This window comes from Antennarius striatus, chromosome 20 (genome assembly GCF_040054535.1).
Source record: "Antennarius striatus isolate MH-2024 chromosome 20, ASM4005453v1, whole genome shotgun sequence".
NCBI lineage: Eukaryota > Metazoa > Chordata > Actinopteri > Lophiiformes > Antennariidae > Antennarius > Antennarius striatus.
In genome coordinates, this window is record NC_090795.1 from 10,466,657 (window position 1) to 10,491,484 (window position 24,828).

Consider the following 24,828-nt stretch of genomic DNA (forward strand, 5'->3'; position numbering starts at 1 on the left):
GTGTTAACATCAGATGTTAGCATTTAAGCATTTCATCAGGGGATGGTTGTCCTTGAGTAAAGCTGCTGCAAGCCATTAACGACTGTTCTCATTTTGCCCCAGTGCATTTTCCAGATTATTTTGGCAGCGGACTATGTTCTCTATCTTTGGCATATGGGAGTGACTTAAACAAACAGATGTACAATATGGCATTGAGTACATATTTCCCTCTCTGGCTTTGCATCTGTGTCAGAAAGCAATGCTGATGTCAGAAAAGTGTTTCCTGGAAATGATCCCAGTTTAAAGATGTCGAGGAAATATTATCTCGATGGCACAATAAACACTTCAACAACAGCCTGGGTAAAAGCTCTATGGTTATAAATATCAGATCAGTGTCCTCAGATTCCAAATGGGATTACCGAGGAATTCAGCTGATCCGGAACTCTCGTTTTAAGTCACACAGTAGGGACATACCTCTAACTCGCTAGCAAGGAAAGTGTTGCAGGTTGTATTTCCACTGTGACACTGTGTTAACATCTAACTCGGTCGACTCACTTGTCCCCTTTGCTCCGCGCGATGCTGATGAGTTTCTCTATGCCGCCAGCATCCCGCAGGGCTTTGGCGTTCTCCATGTTCTTGGTGATGACTTCGTGGAGTGCACAGCAGATGGCAGTTACCGTGTCATCTGACATGGCCTTGCTGGGGGGGCTTGTGGTTGTGGAGGTCCCACTGCTGGTGGCATTATTGTTGCTTCTGCTGCTGCCCGGTAACCGATGGATTAAATCTCTCATGGCATATTTACCTGGAGTGTGTAGGAGAGGAAGAAAAAGGACAAAGACAATGCTGGTTTTATTCTTTTGTTATTCTTATTCTCTTCACGTCCTTCTGTTTAGAGCCAAACGTGCAACATCTTTTTGGATTTATTGTCTGAAAGACAACATGAGGGGGTGACAGTGATGCTTCACACACTGACGCAAAGGAACAGTTTTACACAGTGACACTGTCAACATTTCTGAGCTGATTATGAATTACTGGCACTATATAAAAATCCAAAAATCAATATTACACATCTATATGACAGAAAACTGATATTGCCCTTTTAGTGTCTTTTGAAACAAATGTCTTGCACAGCTAGCGAGTGGTTCGGATAACTCAATAGAGCTTTAAGTTGTGATAACATACTGCAAATCCCTTGATGCACCGACACTAATGCAGGCACACTGATGCTTTAATAAAGAGAAGAGTCATGGTATTTCAGTGGAAAGGTGAAAATGGAGAGAAATTCAACATATATGAGAAGGGATTTGTGGTGTTAAGGGTGGTATTTCAAAGAGAGAACTGTGCAAAGAAGAAAAAACATCCACATATAATCTGAGTTCACCCACATTAAAAATACTGTATAATTCGATGAAAGACATGTTATTATAATCCAAGAGCACAGAGCATTTATAAGTCAAAATTTGGGTACATTAACTACATTTTACATTAATTTTACACTCCAATATTTGCTGCAATCGGGAATCAACTGTTTGATATTTCCTGAAAGTTTAAGTGTAAATGAGTCATAGCAATGTTTTCTATGAGTTTGGCATAGCTGGATATGAAGATGACTGAGGAGAGAAGCCACTGAAAGATGGATTAGAGTAAACAAGCAATGAATGGAACAATAGGGGGCAGGAAAGGAATCGAAATGAGAGAAAAGAGGAGCTGATGGAGACTGTGTGCTGAGATTCATCAAACACAAGGGTGAAAGAAACACCCTGACCATCCTGAAACCTAACAATTAATCGTCTTGAGCTCCTATAGGATGAAGCCCACAGGTCAATCCAGGTCAATCAATTTGGATTCAGAGGTGATTGTCGAACGAAGAACTGTGGCTGAATAGTGTCCAATTCTATTTCTTTTTCTAACATGATCAACCAGATAGAAATGGAGGATGAGCCCTCTCATACAAAAGGTGCACTTCAATCAGCCTGAGCATCTCCGCAAGAACGAACGCTCCACCTTCTGTGTGACAAAGCATTATACACCAAGTGTGTGCAGGTTTGTGTGTACGACACCACACTGAAGAGCTGCTCAGTGCGAATCACCACCTCCCTGTGAATTTTAAAAATTCAAGTCTTCCAAAGAAGTACTGCATAAGGCAGATAAAAACTCTATTGTGAATGTAGAATCCACTGTCGAGTAAAGTGATCACCATCTCTCTCAGCATCCAAGAAACCAGATTCCATAAAAAACAAAACAAACCAAAAGCAAACAACAAGAAAAACCCCCACAAGGTATTTTTTTCCACTGACAGTTTTTTCATTGGTTCTGAAATCTTGTTTCTTTTTCTCACTTAAACAGTTACATAGGAAAGAACGCCATTACATCACACAGCTAGCTGCCTCCGGTCAATCGCGCTACTTCACATAAAATCTTACTGACCCGAAAAAAACAAAACAAAAAACATTCTAGTTTTAGAACTATTCCTTAATGTGAAGAATGGAATATTAAAATCCCCCATCCTTTTTTCCATTCTATTCGTCATCTGGTTTTTGGCTGTTGCTGGCTTTTCAAAAATCCGTAAAAGCGTGTCTCAGTGTCTCTCCCAGACAAATCCATCACTGTGATATCTAAGGAGGCTTTACAGGCTGGTGGTAAATACCTCGCTCATATTACCCCCAATTAGCCTGAGTGATCTCAGACGGGCTGAGAACAGCACAGAGACGCACACAGCAGGAATTCCAGATGACCCCACCGTCCTTCATAAAGTGTGCTGCTTTGTGAAGGTCATGAGCATCTGACATTGTTGTTACACATAAGATGCACATAGAAGCTGTACTTTAACACATACACACACACGCACACACACACACACACACACGCACACACACACACACACAAACGCAGGGGTGTAAGGCTGGAGCAGCGAGTTAATTGGCCGAGTGTTATCTCAGGCTGGCAGGCTGAAAAGAGGTTAAGCGGTCATTGTCTTTTGGCTGTGAAGACAAAGTTAAGCCGCACGCTGAGAGGAAGTCTCATTATTTGACTGGCTTGAATCAGACTGACTAATTTCTTGACTGATTTAAAGACTGGCAACAGGCCGATTAATTTACCTTCCATCTTGATTAAATTATGTGACACATTTCTGATGAGCAACTGAATTATTTACAGACCGACTTCCGGATAATTTACTACGGGAATGAGTGACATTGATCGACCGACTGACTGGTTCAGCGGAACGTCCCTACGAATGCTTGTGTAAATGTTTTCATCTTATGGACACATGCTCTGTCAGCGTATCCCATAAATATACTAGCATATGAGTGTGTGTGTGTGTGTGTGTGTGTGTGTGTGTGTGTGTGTGTGTGTGTGTGTGTGTGTGTGTGTCTGTAAAGGAGTGTACATGCATATCCCTATCAGTTTCTGCAATATCATCAAATTCAGTCCAAATGAGGAGGCGACAGAGAGGGAGAGAGGGGAAGGGAGTCTCTCATGAAAGGAGAAACGGCTTTACAGTCGATCGTGTTTGACAGGGAGGAAGGAGGAGAGGGAGGAAAGCCTCTAGATCAGAATATAGGAAAGAAAGAGAAATCAACTGAGTATACGTTAATGTATGGGAACATACATTCAGTATAAAACCTATTGATGGGCCAGGAGTCAAATAGGGAGGCCCTCATTATTTCCAAGCCTTGAAATAACACACCTTGTTAGAGGAAGATGCTGCCTTCCGACAGTCGCTGGGTGATAAGAAGGATGACTGAAAGCCTCTCACAAAGCTACCCAACATGCATCTGGGTCTGTCATATACATCACTCATTATCTGGATGTCTGTTTGTTGCTTTAGCTGTTCATTGTCTTGTTTTATGATATTCCTTGTAAGTTGTTTGTTTTTCATGATACTGCTTATCTCCACTGGATGCCACTTTTTGTTCTCGGTCCATGAAATAACAGGTATTAATTCTATTCTAGAAATAAGTATGTAGAAACTGGCTAAAACTAAAGAAAAAATGTTCTCAAATGCCATTGTAGTCAATAAAATATGGCCTCCTTCCTCCATCAGGACCCTGTGATACCCAGAAGGATGAATTATAGATTCCTTTAAAGTCCTTTCCAAACTTCAATGCAAAATTCAACAAATTTTGAGAGCTAAATGTTTTGATGTGATCATTGCTTGATGATACTTCAGTAATTAAAATACGAGATATTTATTTCAACTAAATGTATATTTCACCCCTAATTAACCGCATTACCCTTTAAGACACCAAGTTAGCAAATGAGTAATTTAGTGTTAGAATGTCAGTTTTATTATAAAATATTATATATACACCATATCAGAAGTTGAGCTACTGTACTAGCAAAAGTGGTCTAAGGTGCAGGAAAGAAAGAACTAAAAGAGCTGAGGGGCAAACTAAGATGGATTGGGTGAAGCTTGTAGGAGAACAGCCTCCTCTCTCCTCCTTTCTCCATTACTGAAATGTGAGTTACACCTGGAACATGTCCTCAAGGAGGAAAACAAACCCTGTGCTGATCACTCCTTAGTCTAATAAACCTGTATTACACAGCTGATTCAAAATAGCCATCTCCACCTCGGGAGACGGGCTGGTAATATATTCCTGTGCTGCATTCCCTCATGTGTCGCTGACTCCTGCTGAGCAGGGTATGCTTCATCACGGACATAATGGATGATTTGATTTAAAGAGATCCAATTACGCCCAGCAATGGAGTGATTTGATTGTTTACTGATGGAGAAGGGAGAGTGTTACTGAAGTAAAATTGGAGATAATTGTCTCGGGGAGATGTACGGAAAGATGAAACAACTCGATTGGTCCTGGCATCTGATTGTTTGAGAATAAAGGAAGCTTAGTACACAGTAATTTACGAATGGGCTGAGGTCCCTGATGAAGGACGCTTTATACTAAAGGGTAATGAAAGCTTCCAATGGGCAAAAAACACATTATTTGTATGAAAACAAATAGTTATGTATTTGGTGGAAAAGTTTGTTGAGAGTGACACAAAACTAATCTTGAAAGCATTTTGGTATAAATCTGAATATGTTTATTCAACATTAGCTAATTATTGGGTGGTGTACCTTCTACTGAAATAGTCACTGATAAAATTCGTGTTTCAGCGTTGTGACAGATTTGAGAGAGTTTCAGAGGTTTGGACTTAAACAGCAGTACACCACTTTATTGGCAGGGGGCGCCACATTCAAAGCAACAGGGAGTTACCTTCAGCGCTGTGGGAATATTCCTTTATTAAAAACATGAAAGTCATGTGGATGTGGTCACAGAATGTTACCAGCATTGGCACACAAACCCTGGAGATCAACACTGTCAAGGGAAAAAGTGTTATACTGAAACTCATTTTTCCTTTTTTCCTTTTAGTAAATTCCAAATCATAAAAAAATTCTGGTGGTCCACTGAGTTCTGGATCATGGGAACGCGCACGCTAACACAACTTGCAGTTATCAACACCCTCATCAAGCAGAATTCGACATGAAGGACCTCCAAAGTCAGATTGATTCCCCACAGCAATGTGAGGTGTGTTCCTTTTAACTAATAAATAAATATATAAATGAATAAATGAAGTGAAGATGCAAAGGAGACCACAGGCAGATGAAACATACCAGGTTCAAAGAGGTCAGAAATGGAGGTAAATTGGAAAATGGCATGCCGTTGCTTCCCTGTTGAAAAATATTCTGCCTTCCAGTGTTTGGTGCTTTTAACACCAGTTATATATCGCCCTCTGTGTCTCACTTTGATGTCTGAGGGTGACAGGTTTACAGCATAAACTGGAGAAGAGGGAGAGAGAGACATAGAAGGGAAGAAAGAGAGAGAGAGGAGAGAGAGAGAGAGAGAGAGAGAGAGAGAGAGAGAGAGAGAGAGAGAGAGAGAGAGAGAGAGAGAGAGAGAGAGAGAGAGAGAGAGAGAGAGAGAAGAGGGAATGGAAGGGGATGTTTTTCCCTCCTGCGAGAAACCTGTGGCTTCATAACAGACGTTTTACTGACATGAAGAGGATGCCTGTTTGGGAAGATGTGTAGATACACCAACACAAACACACAATAATATGCACGCTCACAGAATTGTGGTGTTAAGATCTTATCATTGTTATTTTACCAGAAGAGGTTGTATAAGTGGAAATATTGTTGTTAATAAACTCATAAGGTCACAACTTTGGATATGTCTTTTAGTACTTGTGGAAGACGAAAAATAGGGCTAAATTAAGGGAATCTGTTGACCTCCCATGAGTCAGATCCTACATTGACGGCTGTGAGACAGAAATCATGGCATGACAGCCCTTTCTTTCCTCTGATGTATCTCTTTATTGTTCTTCATTTCTATTTCTCCATCTGTGGAGGTCCCAGTCTGGTACAGTAGATTCTCAGAGGCAGAGCGCCAGAGAGAACAAAGTGCGCTGACAAAAGACATGCCAGGCTGTCACACGCAAGAGATTCATTCTGAAGTCGACACCAAAATGTCATCAAGTGCCACCACGATGGGGGTGGCAAAGTGTATGTGGACTTATTGTGGGTTAGTGGACGTGTTTGTTCTGTCTTTTGGGCTTTTTAGTTTTCCAGTTTTGTTAATGCTCACTGCGGTGGAATCTGGTGACATCAAGTTGGCAAAAGGAAGTAAAAGCGGACATCCTATTGTGATTTAATATAATTATTCACCTCCTGCGTAGCACAAACCTTCATCCTAATACTAGTATGTGTGTCAGAGTACAACGGTTGGATCAAGGGCTTGAAACTTGTGACTTTTCTGCACTGCATTTGCATCTCATTGTATCAGTGGCTGACCTGTAACTCACAAACAATTGTGAAGACATGCAATTAGTGACATCCCCGTGGCGCACCACTTTGGTTTCCACAGTAACACGCAGAGCATCGCTGCCATCAGAGCAGGGCACACAGAGAGAATGAGAGAGAGAGGGAGGGTGAGGCGTTATGAGCTCATGTCTGAAGCCGCTCATAAGGAGACGGAGGAGTGGCAGGAGGATGGACGGGTGGATAGATTGATTAGAGGAGTGGGATGATGAAAGAAAAGAAAGACGGAGACTGAGATGGAGAAAGGGAATATCGCAGACAAAAAGGAAGAGAAATTAATACGAAGTGAAAATCAGGGGTGGGGATGGCGATGGAGGCTAATGCTTATGAAAGGTGTGGTGAGAAAAAGGAGAGAACAAAGTACAAGAGAAGGAGAGAAAGAAAAAGAAAGACAGGAAAGGAGATAATGTAGAGATGTACGAAGTTCACAGAAGAATAATTTAAATATCAATTTAAAAAAGATCTAAAATCACAAGTGATGTGGTTACCATGGAAACCCCGCAAGATGAAATTACAATTACTCAAAAATTACAAGGTGCACAATTAGTTTTTATGGGTAATATGTGATTGTTTTTACGAACTAGCGACTGGAGCTGCTGGAGCTGCTGCCCGAAACACACACGATCACATCTGGGTCTCACTTGGTTTTACATCAACACAAGAGTTCCTGTATTCACACGAAAAATGTGGCCTTAATCGCCTCTTGAGTTAACCATGCAGAGATCGGGTCAATGCCGGATGTCAGTTATACTCCAAACAGAGGAAGGTAGCCGAAAACGTGCATTTTACAATCTGACCGGTTAAATTTTATGCAGCCAGTTCTTTTTTATTGTCTAAGATAAACTGGAGAGGAAAAAAAAAATCCCTAAAAGTTTCACATCCACACTCAAGACTGTACATCACATATTTAATGCAATCCCCAGGATATGACTTTTGCATTAAGTAAATCATGTCTGGAATTTAAATTGACGCCTTTCTGCAAAATCCAGTGACTCAATTAGATTTAGCTGCTGGAGCCAGAAACTTCATACAAACATATGTCAAAGTCATTAATTAGATGTTTAATTAATACACATTTTTACATTAATCACTTCTGCTCATTAAACACTGCACTGTCTTCGGTTGTGATTCGGTTATGAGAACGGTTAATAAACAGCTGCTTTATTTTATAAAAGGAGGAAAAAAAACATCGTCTTTTTGGCATTCCAGCCCTTTCGCGATTTGTGTGTGTCAAATTACCATCTTTAAGTAAATGGGGAAGAATTGCGCTGACAGACGGTGCGGCAGTGAATGGGACTCATTTATTGCTGCACAGGCATACAGTGCATTATGCAAATCGAAAAACTATGAAGGGGTGAAATCAGCAGAGACAAAAACATTGACAGATGAGAATAATGATTCTGGGCGACATCAATATGCCACTAAATCACTTTACAGAGGGATTGGATTATAAACATACACATGCTATTTAGCTGCCAGTGCTCTGCCCTTCTTTCGCTCTGTTCCATCCTCCACCATTATGCAGCCTGCCTAACCTGGTTCATCCTCTCTCTGCTTTTTTCTCAATCCCTCTCCAGCCTTGTGACTCTTGCACCAGCATCTAATCATCCAGTGCTTTCTAGAGGATTTGACACTCTGAGGTTATTGTGTGCGAAAGATGATGCTCATCTCCGTTCACTCTACTGAGCTCTCATGCAAACGACCATTCCCCCACGGTGATGCTGCCAAACTCACCGGCACTAACAGCTCATGACACACTACTGCATGAGTTTAAGGGATGGAGATCGGGTTTTTGCTCTTTTTAAAAAATGGTTCATCAATGGCTGATTCTAGATTACCAATGCAAAATGATGTTACTTTATGGAACTTTGACGTGACAAAGACTTGCACGCCTGAAATCACTTTGTCCCCCTCATGTTCACTTATTGTTTTTGCAAAACTGGATGCCTCAGAATGAAAAGGTCTTTGAGTCTTAGGTTAGAGCCACAATGGTGAGTAAAGCTTGTGAACACAGGCCAAATGGATCTGGTCTCTAAGGAGCGCCGGGCCTCAACCACTTTTCAGTCGACACGCATCATGTCACACCACGCAAAGAGTGAAGGCTCAACTCTGAATGATCCCTCTTACATTTCTCCTCTCTCTGAGATTTCCTGCCTTTCAGTGACACCATGTGTCATTAGCTCTGATGCTCTTTTTTTTCCATTTGGTGTTTGGGCCATTTCAGTGATTTGAAACATGAGCTGGAATTTGCTCCAATCATTTGATACTAATGATTTTATTTGACTGTTGAAATAACGGTGAGTGAAGCAGATACAGCTGACTGTCATTGTTTTATTAGGTGCAAATAGCTATTCCGGTATTTAACGGATGGATTCCACTGAAGGTTTTTCGGTAAGAAAATTCCAATGAAAATCAACAGATCCATGCAGTTTCCAACTGCTGTTAGCTCATTATTTTTGATTGCTAGCCTGTAAACCCATAACAATGTCAGTTCATATAAAACCTCTAATGGGCAAAGAAACAGAGCGTTTGGTGCAGCAAACAGCTTAACAGAAGCAGATCTTCTTGGAGGACCAAGCCAAGGCAAAGATGTCATTTAAAATTTACATTTGCCAACATTTGCATGAATCACCTTGTCTCTGTCTTATTGTTTTTCTCTTAAGTCTCTGAAATAACACAGGGGGAGCTAATCGCATGAAGTGCTTAAGCCACGTTACACTGAGACTATAAGTCAAGCGTACATTCAAATGAAAACGCCAAACAAAATTAAATTGATTTTGCCTGTAAATTTTAAAGTAATTACAGTATTGAATGTGTCTCTCTGTGAAGCCCACATTCACTATGGTGTCTACATTCCATTCAGCTAATTCTCCACTTTATCCGGCTTTGCCTGGGAAACTGTAGAAAACCGAAAAATAAATAAATTAATAAGAACCACCAATTACTTCGATTAGTTAAGTGATTTCAAAGCAAAAATACTATTTTTATATTAAAATATTAAATGGAGGAACTGATTAACTCAAATCAGTGTATACAAAATCTTTTCAGTACAATCCCAGTCACATGAAACGTTTATTTTAACAATGTCTGAGCAAATGGCTCACACTTCATACTGACCGTCGAATATACATGAATTTATGTCTTTTTCATTAGAGTAGTTTCCTCTTCTGTGTGTCATCATTTAATTTAAAGAACAACAAAAAAACAAAACAACTAAAACATGCAAATCACTCTGATTGTAGTATAAATATTCAATTATCCTTGTAATCTGCTGCTGTGTGACTGCCAGACCATCACTGACTGGGCGTGTTGGGCATTGTCGTCGGCATTCCTTGTCACTCTTACAACGCCCAGCAAAACCCATAGAGGCTCCTCTTGCCTAAGACTGGGGGTTGCTATAGAAACCATTGAGCCCACCAAGAAACCACGATAATCAGAGATACCAGAGATGGAGAAGGGTGATGTCATGTGCTTGAATGCACACACACAAGCAGAAAATCATACGTGTATGTGCACACAATTAACAATGTAGCATCATGTGCTGCAGGTTACATGACTGAGGCTCGACCACATAGCAGAGCATGTGAGAAAAGAGCCACATTTGATTCATCATCTCTTCCGCATCACCATTTGTCTCAGTTAATGAAGCCATGAAATGATTAAACTTCATTGCACAGTAAAGAAACTCCACTCTACGGCAATAACTTCCACTGCATCACACCACAGGTTTCATCATGGTGTTCTAATATATCACAGCTGCAGAGCAGTGTAGTTTCAGAACACAAGGAAACCTTTCTCATCACATGCTTCGTCAATAACTTCACTAAATGGGTCAAAGTTTTGCCACAGGCTGAAAGTCATGTTAAATAAATGACTTCAAGCTGATTTAAATGGTTACAGACCTTTTCCTCTTATTTAACATCACTCGAACACAACGTCTTGACTGAGTGTACATGAAAACAATATGACAGGAACAGACCACAGTAGAATAGTACAAGATAATGCAATTAGAGATGAGAATGTTTGTCAGTTAGTTTTTCACAAAAAACACCAAAGACTGCAACCAAGCATGATACTGCAGGCATCCAAATTCATGTGGGCTGATTAAAAATGCCAGTGATCCATGCAAAAGGATGTGTTCAACATGCAAAGGGATGTTTCACCATTTGATCTCTTTATCATTCTGTACTCACCAATGAGCTCCTTGTTCCTGATGTCCAAAGCCATATTTCTTAGGGCTGTGGCCACGGCACACACCACCTTGTCGTTGTCTATCCGCAGTAACTCCACCAGGATGGGGAGGCCTTTGTCCTTACGTACAGCAGCCCGGATGTACACAGACCACTGAGAGAGAGAGCAGAGGAAGGATTCTTTAACAGCCTGAACTTCCCACACTGGGACATGAAAGTGGGATGAACTTGAAATATTAAGCACAAAAAGAAATTTTTTATCAAATGGTTCTACTGTGTATTTCCTTTGGCAATGTTCATTGTAAGAGGAAGGCTGTGGGAGTTTTATGACAATTTAGAGCCAATTATTGATTCAGAATTTTAATTTTAAATGTCTAGTCTTTTCAATTTGAGAAAGGAAAGGAAGCTAATTATTACGGTTTCCACATGACAATCACACGGCATGTGCTAAAAGTGCTAAATCTATCCACCTTACTTACTCCTTATGTATATTTTGTCTTTGGTTGACCTTGCATACCTGTGCACTGCAAGATATTTTTGTTTATACCATCCATATCACTTTTTGTCTTATGAAGAGTATTTTATTCCTTTGATATTTAAAGTAGAGGAAAACTTTGAATAAAGCAGTTGTGGAAGGAATAAGCAAAAGAAAGATGAGGCACGATTGGGCGAGGTTGAGTGGGAGATGATATATTCAGGGGCAATATGAGAGTGGCCAAGGCATTATATGGTCTCAGAAGTGATATACTGTGAGAGGGCGAATTATGTGAACCAGAGAGGAGAGTTTTGAGCTTGGAGACCACTCTATCCTCCTTCAATAACCATCAAGGTATGTCTAAATGGACCACTCAACCCTGAACAGCTCAAGTGCAGCTGCCTTGTTTTTTTTTTTTTTTTTTAAATCTGGAAAAGTCTAGGGTGATGCAGCCTCTGTGAATAGATGTCGGTAAATGTCAAGCAAAAACTTTTGTTTACCTTTGAAGGAAATGGTAAGAAACATTCTTTTTGTCAGATAGCAAAATTGGCAATATTTGATTTATCATTTTAAGAAACAATTCAGCCTTGGTGGGAAGTGATTGCAAACATTAACCAAGAGTTCAGTGAGGAGAGCATACACTACGCCGTCAGACAACTGATACAGTTTTTTCGGCAACTCTATCCCTTGTCTTTTGTGCATCGTTCTCCTGCATTTTTCTCTGATTCTCTGCCAAAAGAATGGAAATACTGAAAGAAAAAAATCAAAATCAGATACGCACACCACCCACCCACCACTTAACATCTAAGAGACATCCCATCATCCATAGTGTGCTTCCCCGACCACAGTTTCCTCATGAAATCGAGTTTGTCATACATTAAAAGCAACAAAACATTTCGACTAAGCAGCTAAAAACAGTTCCAGATTTACAAGCAACAACCGACAAAATAATTTTATGATATCAAGGTCATTGTAAGGTTATGCCCTCATACTTTCTGTCTTTTACCCTTATATATACCTCCCTCAAGGCCACCACTGCCCTCACTAACACTCTCCAATATGACTCCATGACTCATACATTATTACCACCAAGCTGCCTCCATCAGTCAGCTGCTGCTGAACCTTGGCTCTGCTCTCTGGGGTTTTCAGGCTTGAAGCCTTTACATTATTATAGTTATTGCATTCCTACTGAACAATATAATATACTATAGAGCACATAAAATGTTTGTAAAATGGGATTGTGCTCAAAACATTTCAAAGTCAGCAGGGTGGTGTAGCAAACAAACAGAACATTATTTCAACTGATTGCGTTCTGGAGTTCATTTTCTGTGTGGCTTTTACTGCAACTGAACCAGCGTCTGAATTCTAACAAAGATAACCCTGAATTTTAACTGAGGATTGAAATGTTGTCACAAACCCAACCTGCTGCAGTGTTCCTGATACAAACTGGCACTGATATGAGATTACATTTGATATTACAATACATTTATTTGCCCCTACATTTATGACATGGCAACAGCGTCCCGTAGAATTTGCATTCTTTGAAAGACTAATTGTTAGTTTATATACTGTGTGTGTGTGTGTGTGTGTGTGTGTGTGTGTGTGTGCGTGTGTGTGTGTGTGTGTGTGTGTGTGTGAGTGTTTTAATAATTTTACCACAGAAAACAGAAGTATGATAACTTTGCCTATGATTTAGAGAATATTTACAAGACAAAACTCTAGTCCGTGGCCCATATTTATGTACAAAAAAGATGACTCAAGAACGAAAAATTTGGGAATGAGAGCGTTTTTTTTACCCTTGGTATTACCTTCCAGCTGCCTGCAGCCAGGTTCTGCAGTGCTCCGGCTGCTCCTTCTAGGGTGTCAGGATTGGAGCATTCAGACAGCAGGGTGAGGTAAGGTTTCACAATTGTGGGGTGCCACAGCATCTGAACTCCTTTCGGGGGCTCTGCCGTGTCTGGAAAGGGGCCCACGCCATCCCACTGTGAAGGAACAGACAGAATACATGTCAAACGGACAAGTTATTTTTCAGTACATTTTCTGCTTGAAAGGGACTGAGCTTCTGTATACCTGTGTATCACTGCAACTAAGGTAAAAAGTGAAATCACTGTAGGTTAGCTAATCATAATGTTCGATAGGGTTTTAAGTTACACTACACACTACTAAGCAGTGAATTATTCTAAGAGCAGAGACCATGATTGTTTTAGTTTCAAATTGTTTCCAATTTCCCTTTTTTGGGTACTGATCTGATTCCAGACGTGTAATATTCATGGAATCTGGGGATGAGCAGGCTGCACTGTGTCAGGATGCATTTAACGTCTCACTGCAAACTGCAGCTCCACCCAGTACACCTATTAACAGTCAAAGACTGAGTAGATGACTCCCTGTCAACCTGTTAAGTAGGGGAGAATGGTGATGGAGGGGGGTAGTGAAAGAGATAGAGTGAGAACAGAGATGCATGTTAAGAGAGACTGACATTAGAGAGTGTTTGACTCCTACATTCGCTTTGACAAATAAACCAAAGGCTCTTCACATCTCTCCCCCTTTTTCCTCCACTACAATAGATGATGTTTGAAGCTTTTGTTGAGTGACATGCCCACACCTCTTTCAAGCAGGAATGAACCCCAAGCTATCTTTTTTCTCCCTCTCCACCTTTGTTTCTATTTTCTCCACTGCCCAACATTAAAATCCCATCCCCTTTTTCTCTCCTGTCAATTCTTTCCCTCTACCTTCCTCTTGTTTTCTTACTCACTTTCTTTCCTTCCTCCTCTTGTTTTCTAATTCTATTTCCATCCATCTCTCTCCAGTTTTCTGTCTTCCCCCTCTCCCTATTGACCTTCTTGGTTTTGCTCTGCTGCCTCCCCTCCTCCCCCTGTTTCAAGGTAAACTAGGTTACCGTGTGTCTTGAGAGAGGTGCTGCGAAGTGTGTGAGTGAGTGTGTGTGTGTGTGTGTGTGTGTGTGTGTGTGTGTGTGTGTGTGTGTTTTCATCTATACATAGATCCTCTGATCATATAAATCAAAGGCTTATTATATTTTGAAGTGTGTAGAGACAGTGGAATAAGAGCATCATCTCTCATAGTGGAGTGCTTTCTGTTGCCTAGAGACACACTACATATGAAATATACATGCACAAAATTAATGTGTGCACTTAATATTCTCTAATGATTAAATATAAAAAAAAAACCCAATTCAAATATATTTGCTTCTGCATGAGATGTAGCAAAATCGTAAGTTTATAAAATGTTGAGTTAATATTTTTTAAACAATAATATATTGTTTTCAAATCATAATCCATACAACAATTTTTCACTTTTGCTAAATAGTTGACCAAGTTCTTCATCCCTTCAGCTAAAAAGTCACATAATGTTCTGTCATGTTTGGCAACGTCTAAGTGTATATATCTGAAATATTAGAAACTTCACTGTAAAGCCTTGATTAGTATTTCTGATAACTAAAACCTTGTCTGTATCCCACTGGTCCATTAAGTATGTTTTGGTTCCCACAACACTCCTTGGCCTTCCTACTTTAGCCTCTAACGAATGATTAAGGAGACTACAACTGTCTTTCTGTTTCTCCTCGCCCATACCACTGTTTTAGTTTCTCTGCAGCGGTCTATTCACCAGCAGTATGTTTGGTTTTCTACAACTTTTTCTTTCAGATCTGCCTGAATTAGCATCTGTGTCAAAAAACCAAGAAATCTGAATCAATGTTGCATCACATATTTTTTAAATGTATTAAACCTGCATCATTTACTGATCACACTTTCTCTGTCTTCATAAAAAAAAAATTAAAAAAAATCAGTTAATGTCTGTCATGTGTTTGTTTTGTGTTTATATTATGTAAAACAAGTCCACTGGGAAGCGTCAAAGCGGGTCTTGGTTTGGATTATCCGATGATGAATTAAATTAATCAGATCTAAACACAGCTGTGTGTAAAACTCTGAAATCTGATGTTCAACAATGAACCGAACGGCCCTTGTCATTAGAGCAATATAATAATATGATGAGTGATCAGAGGCATCCACTGCACATTTTGCAGTTAAAATATAATTGTTTCACGTCTTACAAAAGGAGAGATGCTACTTCCTTGGAGGTTTTAATCTTTCGTCTTCTTCTCAATCTGAATGATGTTTTTTATTTCTGCGTTTGGAAACAATAACAGGAGGCTGTTGTTGAAGAACATTATTTTAATGAGCTGCCATTAATTTCTCCAGCTTATGAATCCAATGTCTTGCTTGTTCCCTAATGAGTGGCTCTGAACACACTGTCTGCTTGACCTGTCACTTTATCACGTGTTCATTTTCCTTATCATGTTTTTCTGTTGTTTTTCCACATTGAATTTGTTTTATACTCTTAAGCACTTTTTCTGGGTACACCCAGCACATCAGGTGATATGTAAAAAAAAAAGCATTGTAAGTGTAAGAAAAAGAAACATTGTCAAATACATAAATGTTATAAAGACAGCTAAAGAGAGGTATATGGACAAATCTATTATATAAAAGTGTAGACTTTTCAACTGAAGTACTCTGAAGTGCCTCAACCATTCCCATTGTATTCCTGCTTCACCTTGACAGCTGTTCCTTTTTGATCCCATGTGAACAAATACAGACAAGTGAAGAATAAAACCTGAATAGAATAGTCTTCTACGATCGGCACAGCTGTCTATATTACAAATTATGAAACATATGAGCTGAAGCTTAAGTATTAGCATTACACCACAACAATTTATAACAAAAAGAAGTGCTTTTCATCTTATCGCATTTCTGTGTTGAGCACCTGTCCAATCATCAGCCTACATGGGCAGTGGGCTTTAAAAATAATTTTGATCCCATGCAGGGTTATGGGGGGATGGACATTGGGTGAAAGGCGAGGTATTAACTGGATAGATCCAACCTACAGCCGGACAACACCAATGAAACATTGTGGATTGGACATTTTCACCCATTATATTAATCTGACTACCATTATTTCCTTGTCCTCATCATCTATTATCTCTTGTCTTACCTGATCAGCTCCCTTCTTTTTCTTCTTCTTTTTCCCCCAACAACCAGAGCTTTCACTATCGCGGCCGTTGGCGTCACAGAGCAGGCCGTCCAGCTCCTCCAGGCCCCCCTGTTGGCCGTGGGATGTCTCAGCGGCCAAACGATACGACAGGTTCCTCAGGATGCAAACACAGTTCTCTACCGTCTGGAGATAAAGAGCGTTGGGAGAGATGAGATAACGTGAGTGTGTCAGAGAGTGTGGAGAGAAGGCTAATGAAAAGAAGAAATAGAAATACATTGAGACATAAAAAGAAAAATTTTAGGCAGGATATTTGTTGATGCTATTTAATGAAACATAAGGCTTTAAACAACAGCACAAAGTCAAAGTCGAAACATGCTAATAAAAACCACCCACTCTCACACTTTTACTCTATTGCCCTTCCACCCCCACCCACAAGCCAGACAGATGGAGAGAGTGAGAGACAGAGAGATGGGAAAGAAAGGAGAATGATAATCTCAGGTGATATGCTTCCATATTTTGTTCGGTGCGACTTTGAAATGAGATTAGAAGGATCTCACGCAAATGAGGAAAAATGATGAGCCTAACATATTGTATCACACCCCATTAAACACCAGGTTCAGAGGCAAACTTGCTGATGATCAAGTGAGTGTGCCGCAGAATGAAAGCAAACTAATCCTTGCAGAACATCCATTGGAGTGTGTGCTTTCACTGTGTGTTTCTGCTTGCATGTGCACTCGTGTGTGTTTAGCATCACTGAGAGCTAAAAGGAGAGCCATCAAGGTAATAGAGCAGAAATTAACAAAGACAAATCATCAGTCTTTCCTCTGTCTGACCATTAGTTTACACAAAAACAACCAGGAGTGGAAGTGAACAACCTCAAGGGATAAAACAAATATAACAATGCCTCTCACTGAGGAGATGCAGTCATGCCTGAAATTCTATTCACATAACAGAATTAAGTAGAAGTTACATTTCAATTACATTTTATCTAAATATTTAATACTTTAATTTAATCAGTTCATTGTTTGTGGATGTGGATGAATATTCTTGACCTTGGTTTCAAACTGATTACCTAGCGATCACAGTCCGCACGTGACGACCAGCTGTTGGGATCAGTTCCTGAACGGAACCAAAAACACAAAGGATCATGCAGGATCACTGACAGACCCAGGGGTGGGACCAGAGACACAGTTGGTGGCCTCAGGTTGAATCTGGGTGACCCCTGAAGTTCCATCACATTTTTGAGTGGAGCTTCAAAATCATCTTTAATCTACAGTGATGCTGTGCTTATATCGTGTGGGATGGAAGGCTTTGATGGGGAGGATTCCCATGATCCTCACTGGTAATGCAAGGAAGATGTCAATGAGAATTTTATTTATAAGGGAGATTTTATCATTCCCATCTGACATGGATGCAGCAGAGTTTGGAAATCGCTAAGTCTGACGTGTTGAACAGAGCATAAGACTGCACCTACACAGAGACGTCCAGAAGCACTTGATGTTTCCTTTCCCACTGGAGCTCTAAGATGGATAAACATCTCCCATATGAGATTGTGTTGACATAGTAAAGAATAGTAACTGTTTTGGTCATTTTTGAACCATAGGTTTATGAGTTAAAATCATAGGTAGTTCAGCTAGGACATTTGATATTAATGAATTTGTGATGCACGAAATTCAACAATTAAAAAAAAAAAAAAAAGGTTCCTGTTTTGTCTTTACAGTGTATGAACTGTAATCATATATCTTTTACGTACTTATATCTTACTACGGTTACTAAATTAAAAAAAAACAAAACTCTGATATCCTCAGTTCAAAGAGTGTGCTCAAACAACAACAATCTGCAAACTACCTTATTATGTGTGTCTTTTCCCAAAGTTGTAAAGCAAAAGACAAACAATATTTTCTGAATAAGGAAATGTACATGAATATTGGGCATATGTTTGGCCCTCTCTGTAGATCTAGCCACTATATTATAAAAAAAAAATTCCCACATTGGTTCTTATGTAGCTGAAATGTTTTGTGTGTATGACCTTGTACTGCTGTACTGCATTTGTCCCCATCTAATACTCCACTGGGGCTAAACGCTACATATATCAATGAACTTGCAGTAAAAATCTGCCTCAATGACAATCACATTAATGCAAAGTCTTAAATATCAACATCATATAACGGATGAAAAGTCTCCATTATAGCTATTGCACATTGAGAACAATGTGCAGCGTCTATCATGTCTTGTACCATCATTTTAAATTACTGTATCAAGTTAATTGGCTCTGTGTATCATTACACATTTAAATCTCTCTGAAACATCCTCTCGTCTGTGCATCTCCTTACAATGTAATGGTACTAATCTGTAAATGAGTTTAATGGGACCATCAAGTAAAAAACAAAACTGTCACATTACATATAGTGAATATTTTTATGATCTGGAGTTTGAAAGGCAAGGAGGAGAGAGCAGAGACTGAGACTTTAACTTTCTTGTTAAAGGAGAGTGATATTAAATAAGTCACTTAAACAAAATAATCTGCATAAATGATTGGAAACTGGAGTAATACAAGCTTTTTCTGATTCTTTCTGTGATGTACTTCTGAATTTGATATGTGTCAAACTCAATGCCAAATGTGACCCGCCACATAATTGTATGTGGCCCATGAGAGCATAAAAGGTCAGTGTCTAAAAATAAATAGGTCAAAAGAGTGCTTTGACCAAAAACTACATTTCCCACAATGCAGTAATTAACCCTATTTTAACTTTGACAAAAACATTTTGAACAAAGTTAATGTCCTAACCTGTGTTAGATGTTATTTTTCTTTATTCACATGAATAGTCTGACCTTTGATTGATGGAGTTATGTGGGCTTCATAACCTGATAAATTAAAAGAATTTATTTTTTAACAGAGAAACAAAAAACACATTTTTTTCTGTGCAACTGTAATGTTTGTAACTTGAAATAAGTAATAAATTCAGAGCTATTTAACATTAAGGAGTAGTTACATTTATTTTACATTACATCGAGTTACATTTGCTTACATTTATAAGTTACATATGGCCCTTTGAGGAGAGCCATTACACTGATGTGGCACCTCGGTGAAAATGAGTTTGACCGAAAAACTAGTCTCCCAATTACACAAGCTGATTATTATACAGTGTGAGAAGAATGTGATCTGGGTTGAGGCAGTCAGGAAAAAGAGGAGCGGTAAAACAATGAAAATGTGGCTACAGCTCAGTGCAGTTTCAGCTGTCACCACTCGCTAGTTGTCTTGCCAACTGTAGCGTTACTGTGGCGACAGCACTTCTCTGGTGACTGCAGTCAGACGGTGAAGAGGGCGGACGGTTAAACAGTGATTAAAGATGGCCATTTAGAGAGTCTGGGAGATGGGGAGACCTTGAAAACTCAGCCATCCATGACACTGTTTATGTACTATTGACTGGCCCCCACATAATGTCTCATAAACACACAACATGAACATGTCCTCATGCAGAAAAACACAAAATGAACATAAACCCGCTCAATGTTGACTACTGGCAGCTTAGTTGGCATAAAGAAGTGTTGCTACACTTTGAATTTAAATAATACATGACCTCTATTTTTGTTGAAAACTAAAATTGAAATTATTCTTCCTTGTGGCTATGAAAGGGGTTTCAAACATTGTTGTTTTTGTTCCTTAATTTCTCACCTCCTGTGCAATGAGAATATTTCCACAGTTTGCCTGTGTCTACCACAGAGTCAGAGTGGTTGGAAGGTAGTATTTATAAATACACATTTATTGAATGATAATCATGTCTAAAATGGTTTCAGCACAAAGCACGTTGAAGAAACACATATTTTATTATTTATGCAGGCAAAGTCACGCTCAGTGCACAAACACAAGCTAAGATATTCAGTCCCTCGCACCTTGCTGTCGATCTCACTGCTGCCCAGAGAGGTCTGGATGACGAAGAGCAGAGCATCTGTCAGGCCGTCACATTCCCTCATCCTTCGTCTTGCCTCTTCACCCGCAGAGCTTACATTCCTGCAACACACAAAGGACACATGGGGTCAGAGTAGATACACGTGTCTTTGATTGCCAAACGGGAAAAAGAAGATTGTCAATAGTGAAAGACAGAGACATGATGATGAAAGACGATAAAAAAAGGCAGATGAAAGAAAAAGCTGGAAACAAGAGGATAGACAAAAGCAAAGGAGGGAGAGAAAGAAAAAGAGAGAGACAAAGAGAGAGATTTGATTTCTTAAATCATGTATGTGAGAGAGAGAGAAAGAGAGAGAGAGAGAGAGAGAGAGAGAGAGAGAGAGAGAGAGAGAGAGAGAGAGAGAGAGAGAGAGAGAGAGAGAGAGAGAGAGAGAGAAGACAGAAGAGAGATGGGGAAGCTGGCGGCTCCTCCTAAAATAAACAATTGAAAACGGAACATTAAAATTCTGGATACATCTCAATCTGTGCCCCGAAGGCTTGTTTCAATCTAAGGCACTTGACTTGAGTCCAAAGCAAAACTGGAGGGGGGGGGGGGTCTTCTTTTGTGCTTTTGTTAGAGAGTCTGAACTTCACAGCAACACTGCTTTACTAATTCCACAATACCATTTTTATTTGTGGCTTGGCCAGTATGATGCACAGTGATAATGATTTAAATAGGTGGGTGGTGTTGGGTTGCGTTTGTTTGGGTTTCAACATTGAGCTATCAGTGATGCAGACGCTCAGAATCACATACTGACGAATTTGCCAGTGTTCAGAAAATAAATATGACACTGATGTGTGTGGCATGAGGTAGAAGAGTCTAAGTTAAAAATACATGTTGTTTATTCATGGTATCAAATAACCTGAATGTGAGAATGAAGGGACACAGCTTAAACTTAAAATGAGACTTAACATTAATGTAAATCAGCCATGGGGTAGTTATGACTTTTATTACTATCATCCTGTGTAGGGTTATGGGGGTGGGGGGGCTGGTGTCAGGTTGGATCATCTGAGATCTTTCTATGTGGTCCTGCAAGGAACTGGTGACTTGCATGACAGAGAGAACTCCGAGAAAGAATATTCCCATTTGCACTTATGGTCAAGTCTTGAAAGAGTCACCGATTCACCTGCACTGCATGTTTTTGGTGGTGGAGGGAAGTCGCAGAACCCTTGCAGTCACTGGAGGGAACATACAAATTCAAACACAGGTTCCAGGTCTTCAGCTGGATTTGGAACCAGGACTTTTAGGGGAGGAAAGAGTGCTTGCAGTGACCTACGACACCACCCTTCCAACTCTGATTGACATAAGCAATACAGAAATTAATATGGAGCATCATGGAGTAAAAAGGTTTCAAAGGCAACCAGTTTCAGAGCCATGTGGTTTGCCTTTCTGCATGTAAATAACAAAGACATAAGTGAATACCAACAAAATAAAAATTCAACTTATTCCCTCAGGAGTCTCAATTTGCTAAATCTTTTCGTCTTATTTCCAGTCATAAAGACAATAGAAAATGAGCTGGTGATGCCCACTGAAATTCTTTCATTACACAATCTTGTCTGTGTAACTGTATTGATGGGTGGAGTGATAATGCATTGCTTATTGAAGGCAGGCAGATTTAATTGGATGATTGTGTGAGGAAACGTTGAAGTTATTTATGTCCTCTGGTGACCATGTTGGCAAGCTGTAATTTTTTTTGGCGAGCAAGGCAATCCGCCGCTGTTTGTGATTTCATAATTCCTGGCTGTCTCATTATTAATGTCTGTGCGGCTTCTTTTGTTTGAGTTGAGTCTTGAAAAGGAACCGGAGAGAACGACAAGACAAAGTCAGTAGTTGCCTTAAGCTAGAATTGAACTGTTTGAATATACAGCTACAGCTTTTATGTCTATACCTCTGATCTACTGGCTGCTTTATGTGAGAGCAATGCTTCAACAGACCACTATTATGATACCCTATTGATAAAGGGATATGGCTGCACATAACTGACAAAACACAGCGTAAAGTATCAAAAGAATCAACACACTAATTATTAGAAGTAATAAACATGACGTTAATATTCCTTCAGTAACGTTATTCACTCCTCAAGTGAGCAACACAGATGCACCATTACAGGATTCACATAACAAGTGTTACACTGCCCGTGTTCCCGTGTGTAAAGCTGTCCTACATCGTTTACCATAAAGCACCGAGTAGAGGAGCAACATGTTAACAACAATTACTGAATTTTGGTAACAAGAATTTAAATATCTTTTTGTGAAGGCAGAAAAAAGTTTAAAAAAAAGCTGTAATTAAGCAAGCAAGAAGGATGACAATGGGATAGTATGAATGAATAAGTTCATCCATCACGCTGGCATAATAAAGAGATCACAGCTGTTTCAACAGTCTATTAGAAGAGGTCAGTCATTTATTGTACTGATGAGAAGGAGAGAAAAGAGGGACATGAAGGAAGATGCAAGAACTCAATTAAAACTTCACGTTCACGGCTCTCTGCCTCCAAGAGAAGGTCAAGTCATTTTCACCCGCTTTGAATGTAAATGGGCAACAAGCACACAATGGAAAACCTGTTTAGCAGAGAGACGATTCTCTGTCGAGTCGATAGAAGAAGAACAAAAAGTGGAAATACTTCACCTTGACTAATGTTTAAACGGCAAAGGAAAGAGAAGTTTTAGTGTTTACTGCTTTAACACTCAGCCTTGAACGTTACGATTTCTACTGAGATTTAAATGAAGTCATGTGTCTGATGTTTCATCGTGGCTGATAGTGAAGGAAGCTGGTTTGTGCACCACTGACATTTAACTGAAAAATCAGAGTTCTGCACTGATGCTCCCTCAATGACAATGAAGAACTGCATGAAAATAACATTTGATCCAATGTGTGTACACTAAAAAATGGTCAAAGTTTTCAATGAAAAACAGTCAGCATACAAGACAAAGGCCTTGCATGCTCTCACCATTATCACATCCAGGAGCTTTACTGAACCTCGCATTACTGCTTTGCTTTTGCTTTTCATGGACGGAGATAATTGCTGGATGGGTATTCCAAAATAAATTTTCCTTGAATTTAAATTTTGTAGTTTTGCACAGCCAAACCATATAAAGTTAAAGAACTGGTTTAAATATTTTTAGGTTGGGTGCTGTGGAACAAGGGTTCTATATTTGAATACCTCATTTCTTATTGAAAGTATGTTCGAAACTCATAAAATATTAGATATATAAACACTTTTAAGACGTCTGGCTTTTCCAGAACATCCATGCTTTTGATCAAACTGGAAAATATCAACATGACATCCTTGAAAGACAGGCTGGAATCCAGTCAGGTGGAGTCTTTTTTTGATAGATCATATATCTTATATCTTGACATTTGTAAAAGTGACTTTCCATTCAAGTTCTTTTTAAATACCTGGACATGAATAAATCATGTCTAGAAATAAAGTGATTTGATATATTATGTGTATTTGATCACTGCTGGACAAACTTCTGGAAAGACTAGTGGATCATGAACTGCATATGTGCACGTGTGCGTGAATTTGATGAATGTGGCCCACATGGCAAATATGTGAGTGAGGATTTGTGTTTTCCCTCTTGCTGTGAGCCTGGTAAACCAGTGGTTCTTTAATGAAATTCTTTTTTCTCTTTGTAACACACCTTTCATGCTGATTACTGACTAACAATGCGGCCAGGATGTGCAAAAAATATTTTTTTTAACTTCTTATTGGGTGAGTCCTTAAGTATTTTTGCATTTTGCTGCATTGCATCAGAAAACATTGAGATAATGTTGGTTTGTTTGTCTGCGTTTTCACTCTGACACAAGAGATTCATGGAGTCTGGCAACATATTCTGTGCATTTGTTAAAATGAATATTTCATAAGATAACATTCATCAGGTACAAAATACTAAAAGAGGTCACACACACCTCTGTGGCTGTTTTCAATTACTTCTGTGCATGTATTCCAAGTGTGCGTGTCTGTCACTAAATGCCCTAAAATTTAAGTGCTAATCCCTACTGTTTAACGAGTCCATTACAGGCTTACACTTCATTCTATCTGATGTCACCTCTCATTAATTCAGGCTAAGTCATTAGCTCGCATCATTAAATAATTACCTAATGAGCAAAAAGACACAGAACCATCGGTGTAAGTGATAGAGAGAAAGTAATTTTAGGATGTTAACTCAGAATGTCTAAAAAAATTATTGTGTAATAGTCCTAGTAGTAGTAAAACTTTGATACTCAGTCTTGTCTTGTTTTTTTGGTACCAGGTAAACAAACAGTTGATGTATTTTTGTGGAGGAACTCTGAGGTGAAATTGTTGGAGGACAAGGACAGCTACAGCAGAAAGTTTCAATTGGAACTACAGTATTTAATCATGTATTATCCAACACTTACACAAAGGATATATAGTATATATTACACAAAGGACACACA

General features: G+C 39.4%; 1 protein-coding gene across 6 annotated transcripts in view; it reads right to left on the reverse strand.

Annotated features, from left to right (window-relative positions):
- ctnnd2a (catenin (cadherin-associated protein), delta 2a) overlaps positions 1-24,828 on the reverse strand; it is a 223,506-nt gene that overhangs the window by 17,933 nt on the left and 180,745 nt on the right. For 4 of the 6 annotated variants that reach the window (XR_011039039.1, XM_068343823.1, XM_068343821.1 and 1 more), the window contains exons 16-20: positions 20,354-20,471; positions 16,460-16,642; positions 13,252-13,437; positions 10,984-11,134; positions 535-781 (exon numbers count right to left, since the gene is read on the reverse strand). Coding sequence is in view for 5 of the 6 variants with exons in the window: in XM_068343823.1 (XP_068199924.1) it covers positions 535-781; positions 10,984-11,134; positions 13,252-13,437; positions 16,460-16,642; positions 20,354-20,471 (885 nt within the window). In the remaining variant the exon portion in view is untranslated. The remainder of the gene's footprint in view (positions 1-534; positions 782-10,983; positions 11,135-13,251; positions 13,438-16,459; positions 16,643-20,353; positions 20,472-24,828) is intronic. The other 2 variants (XM_068343824.1, XM_068343822.1) reach the window with 1 other exon arrangement.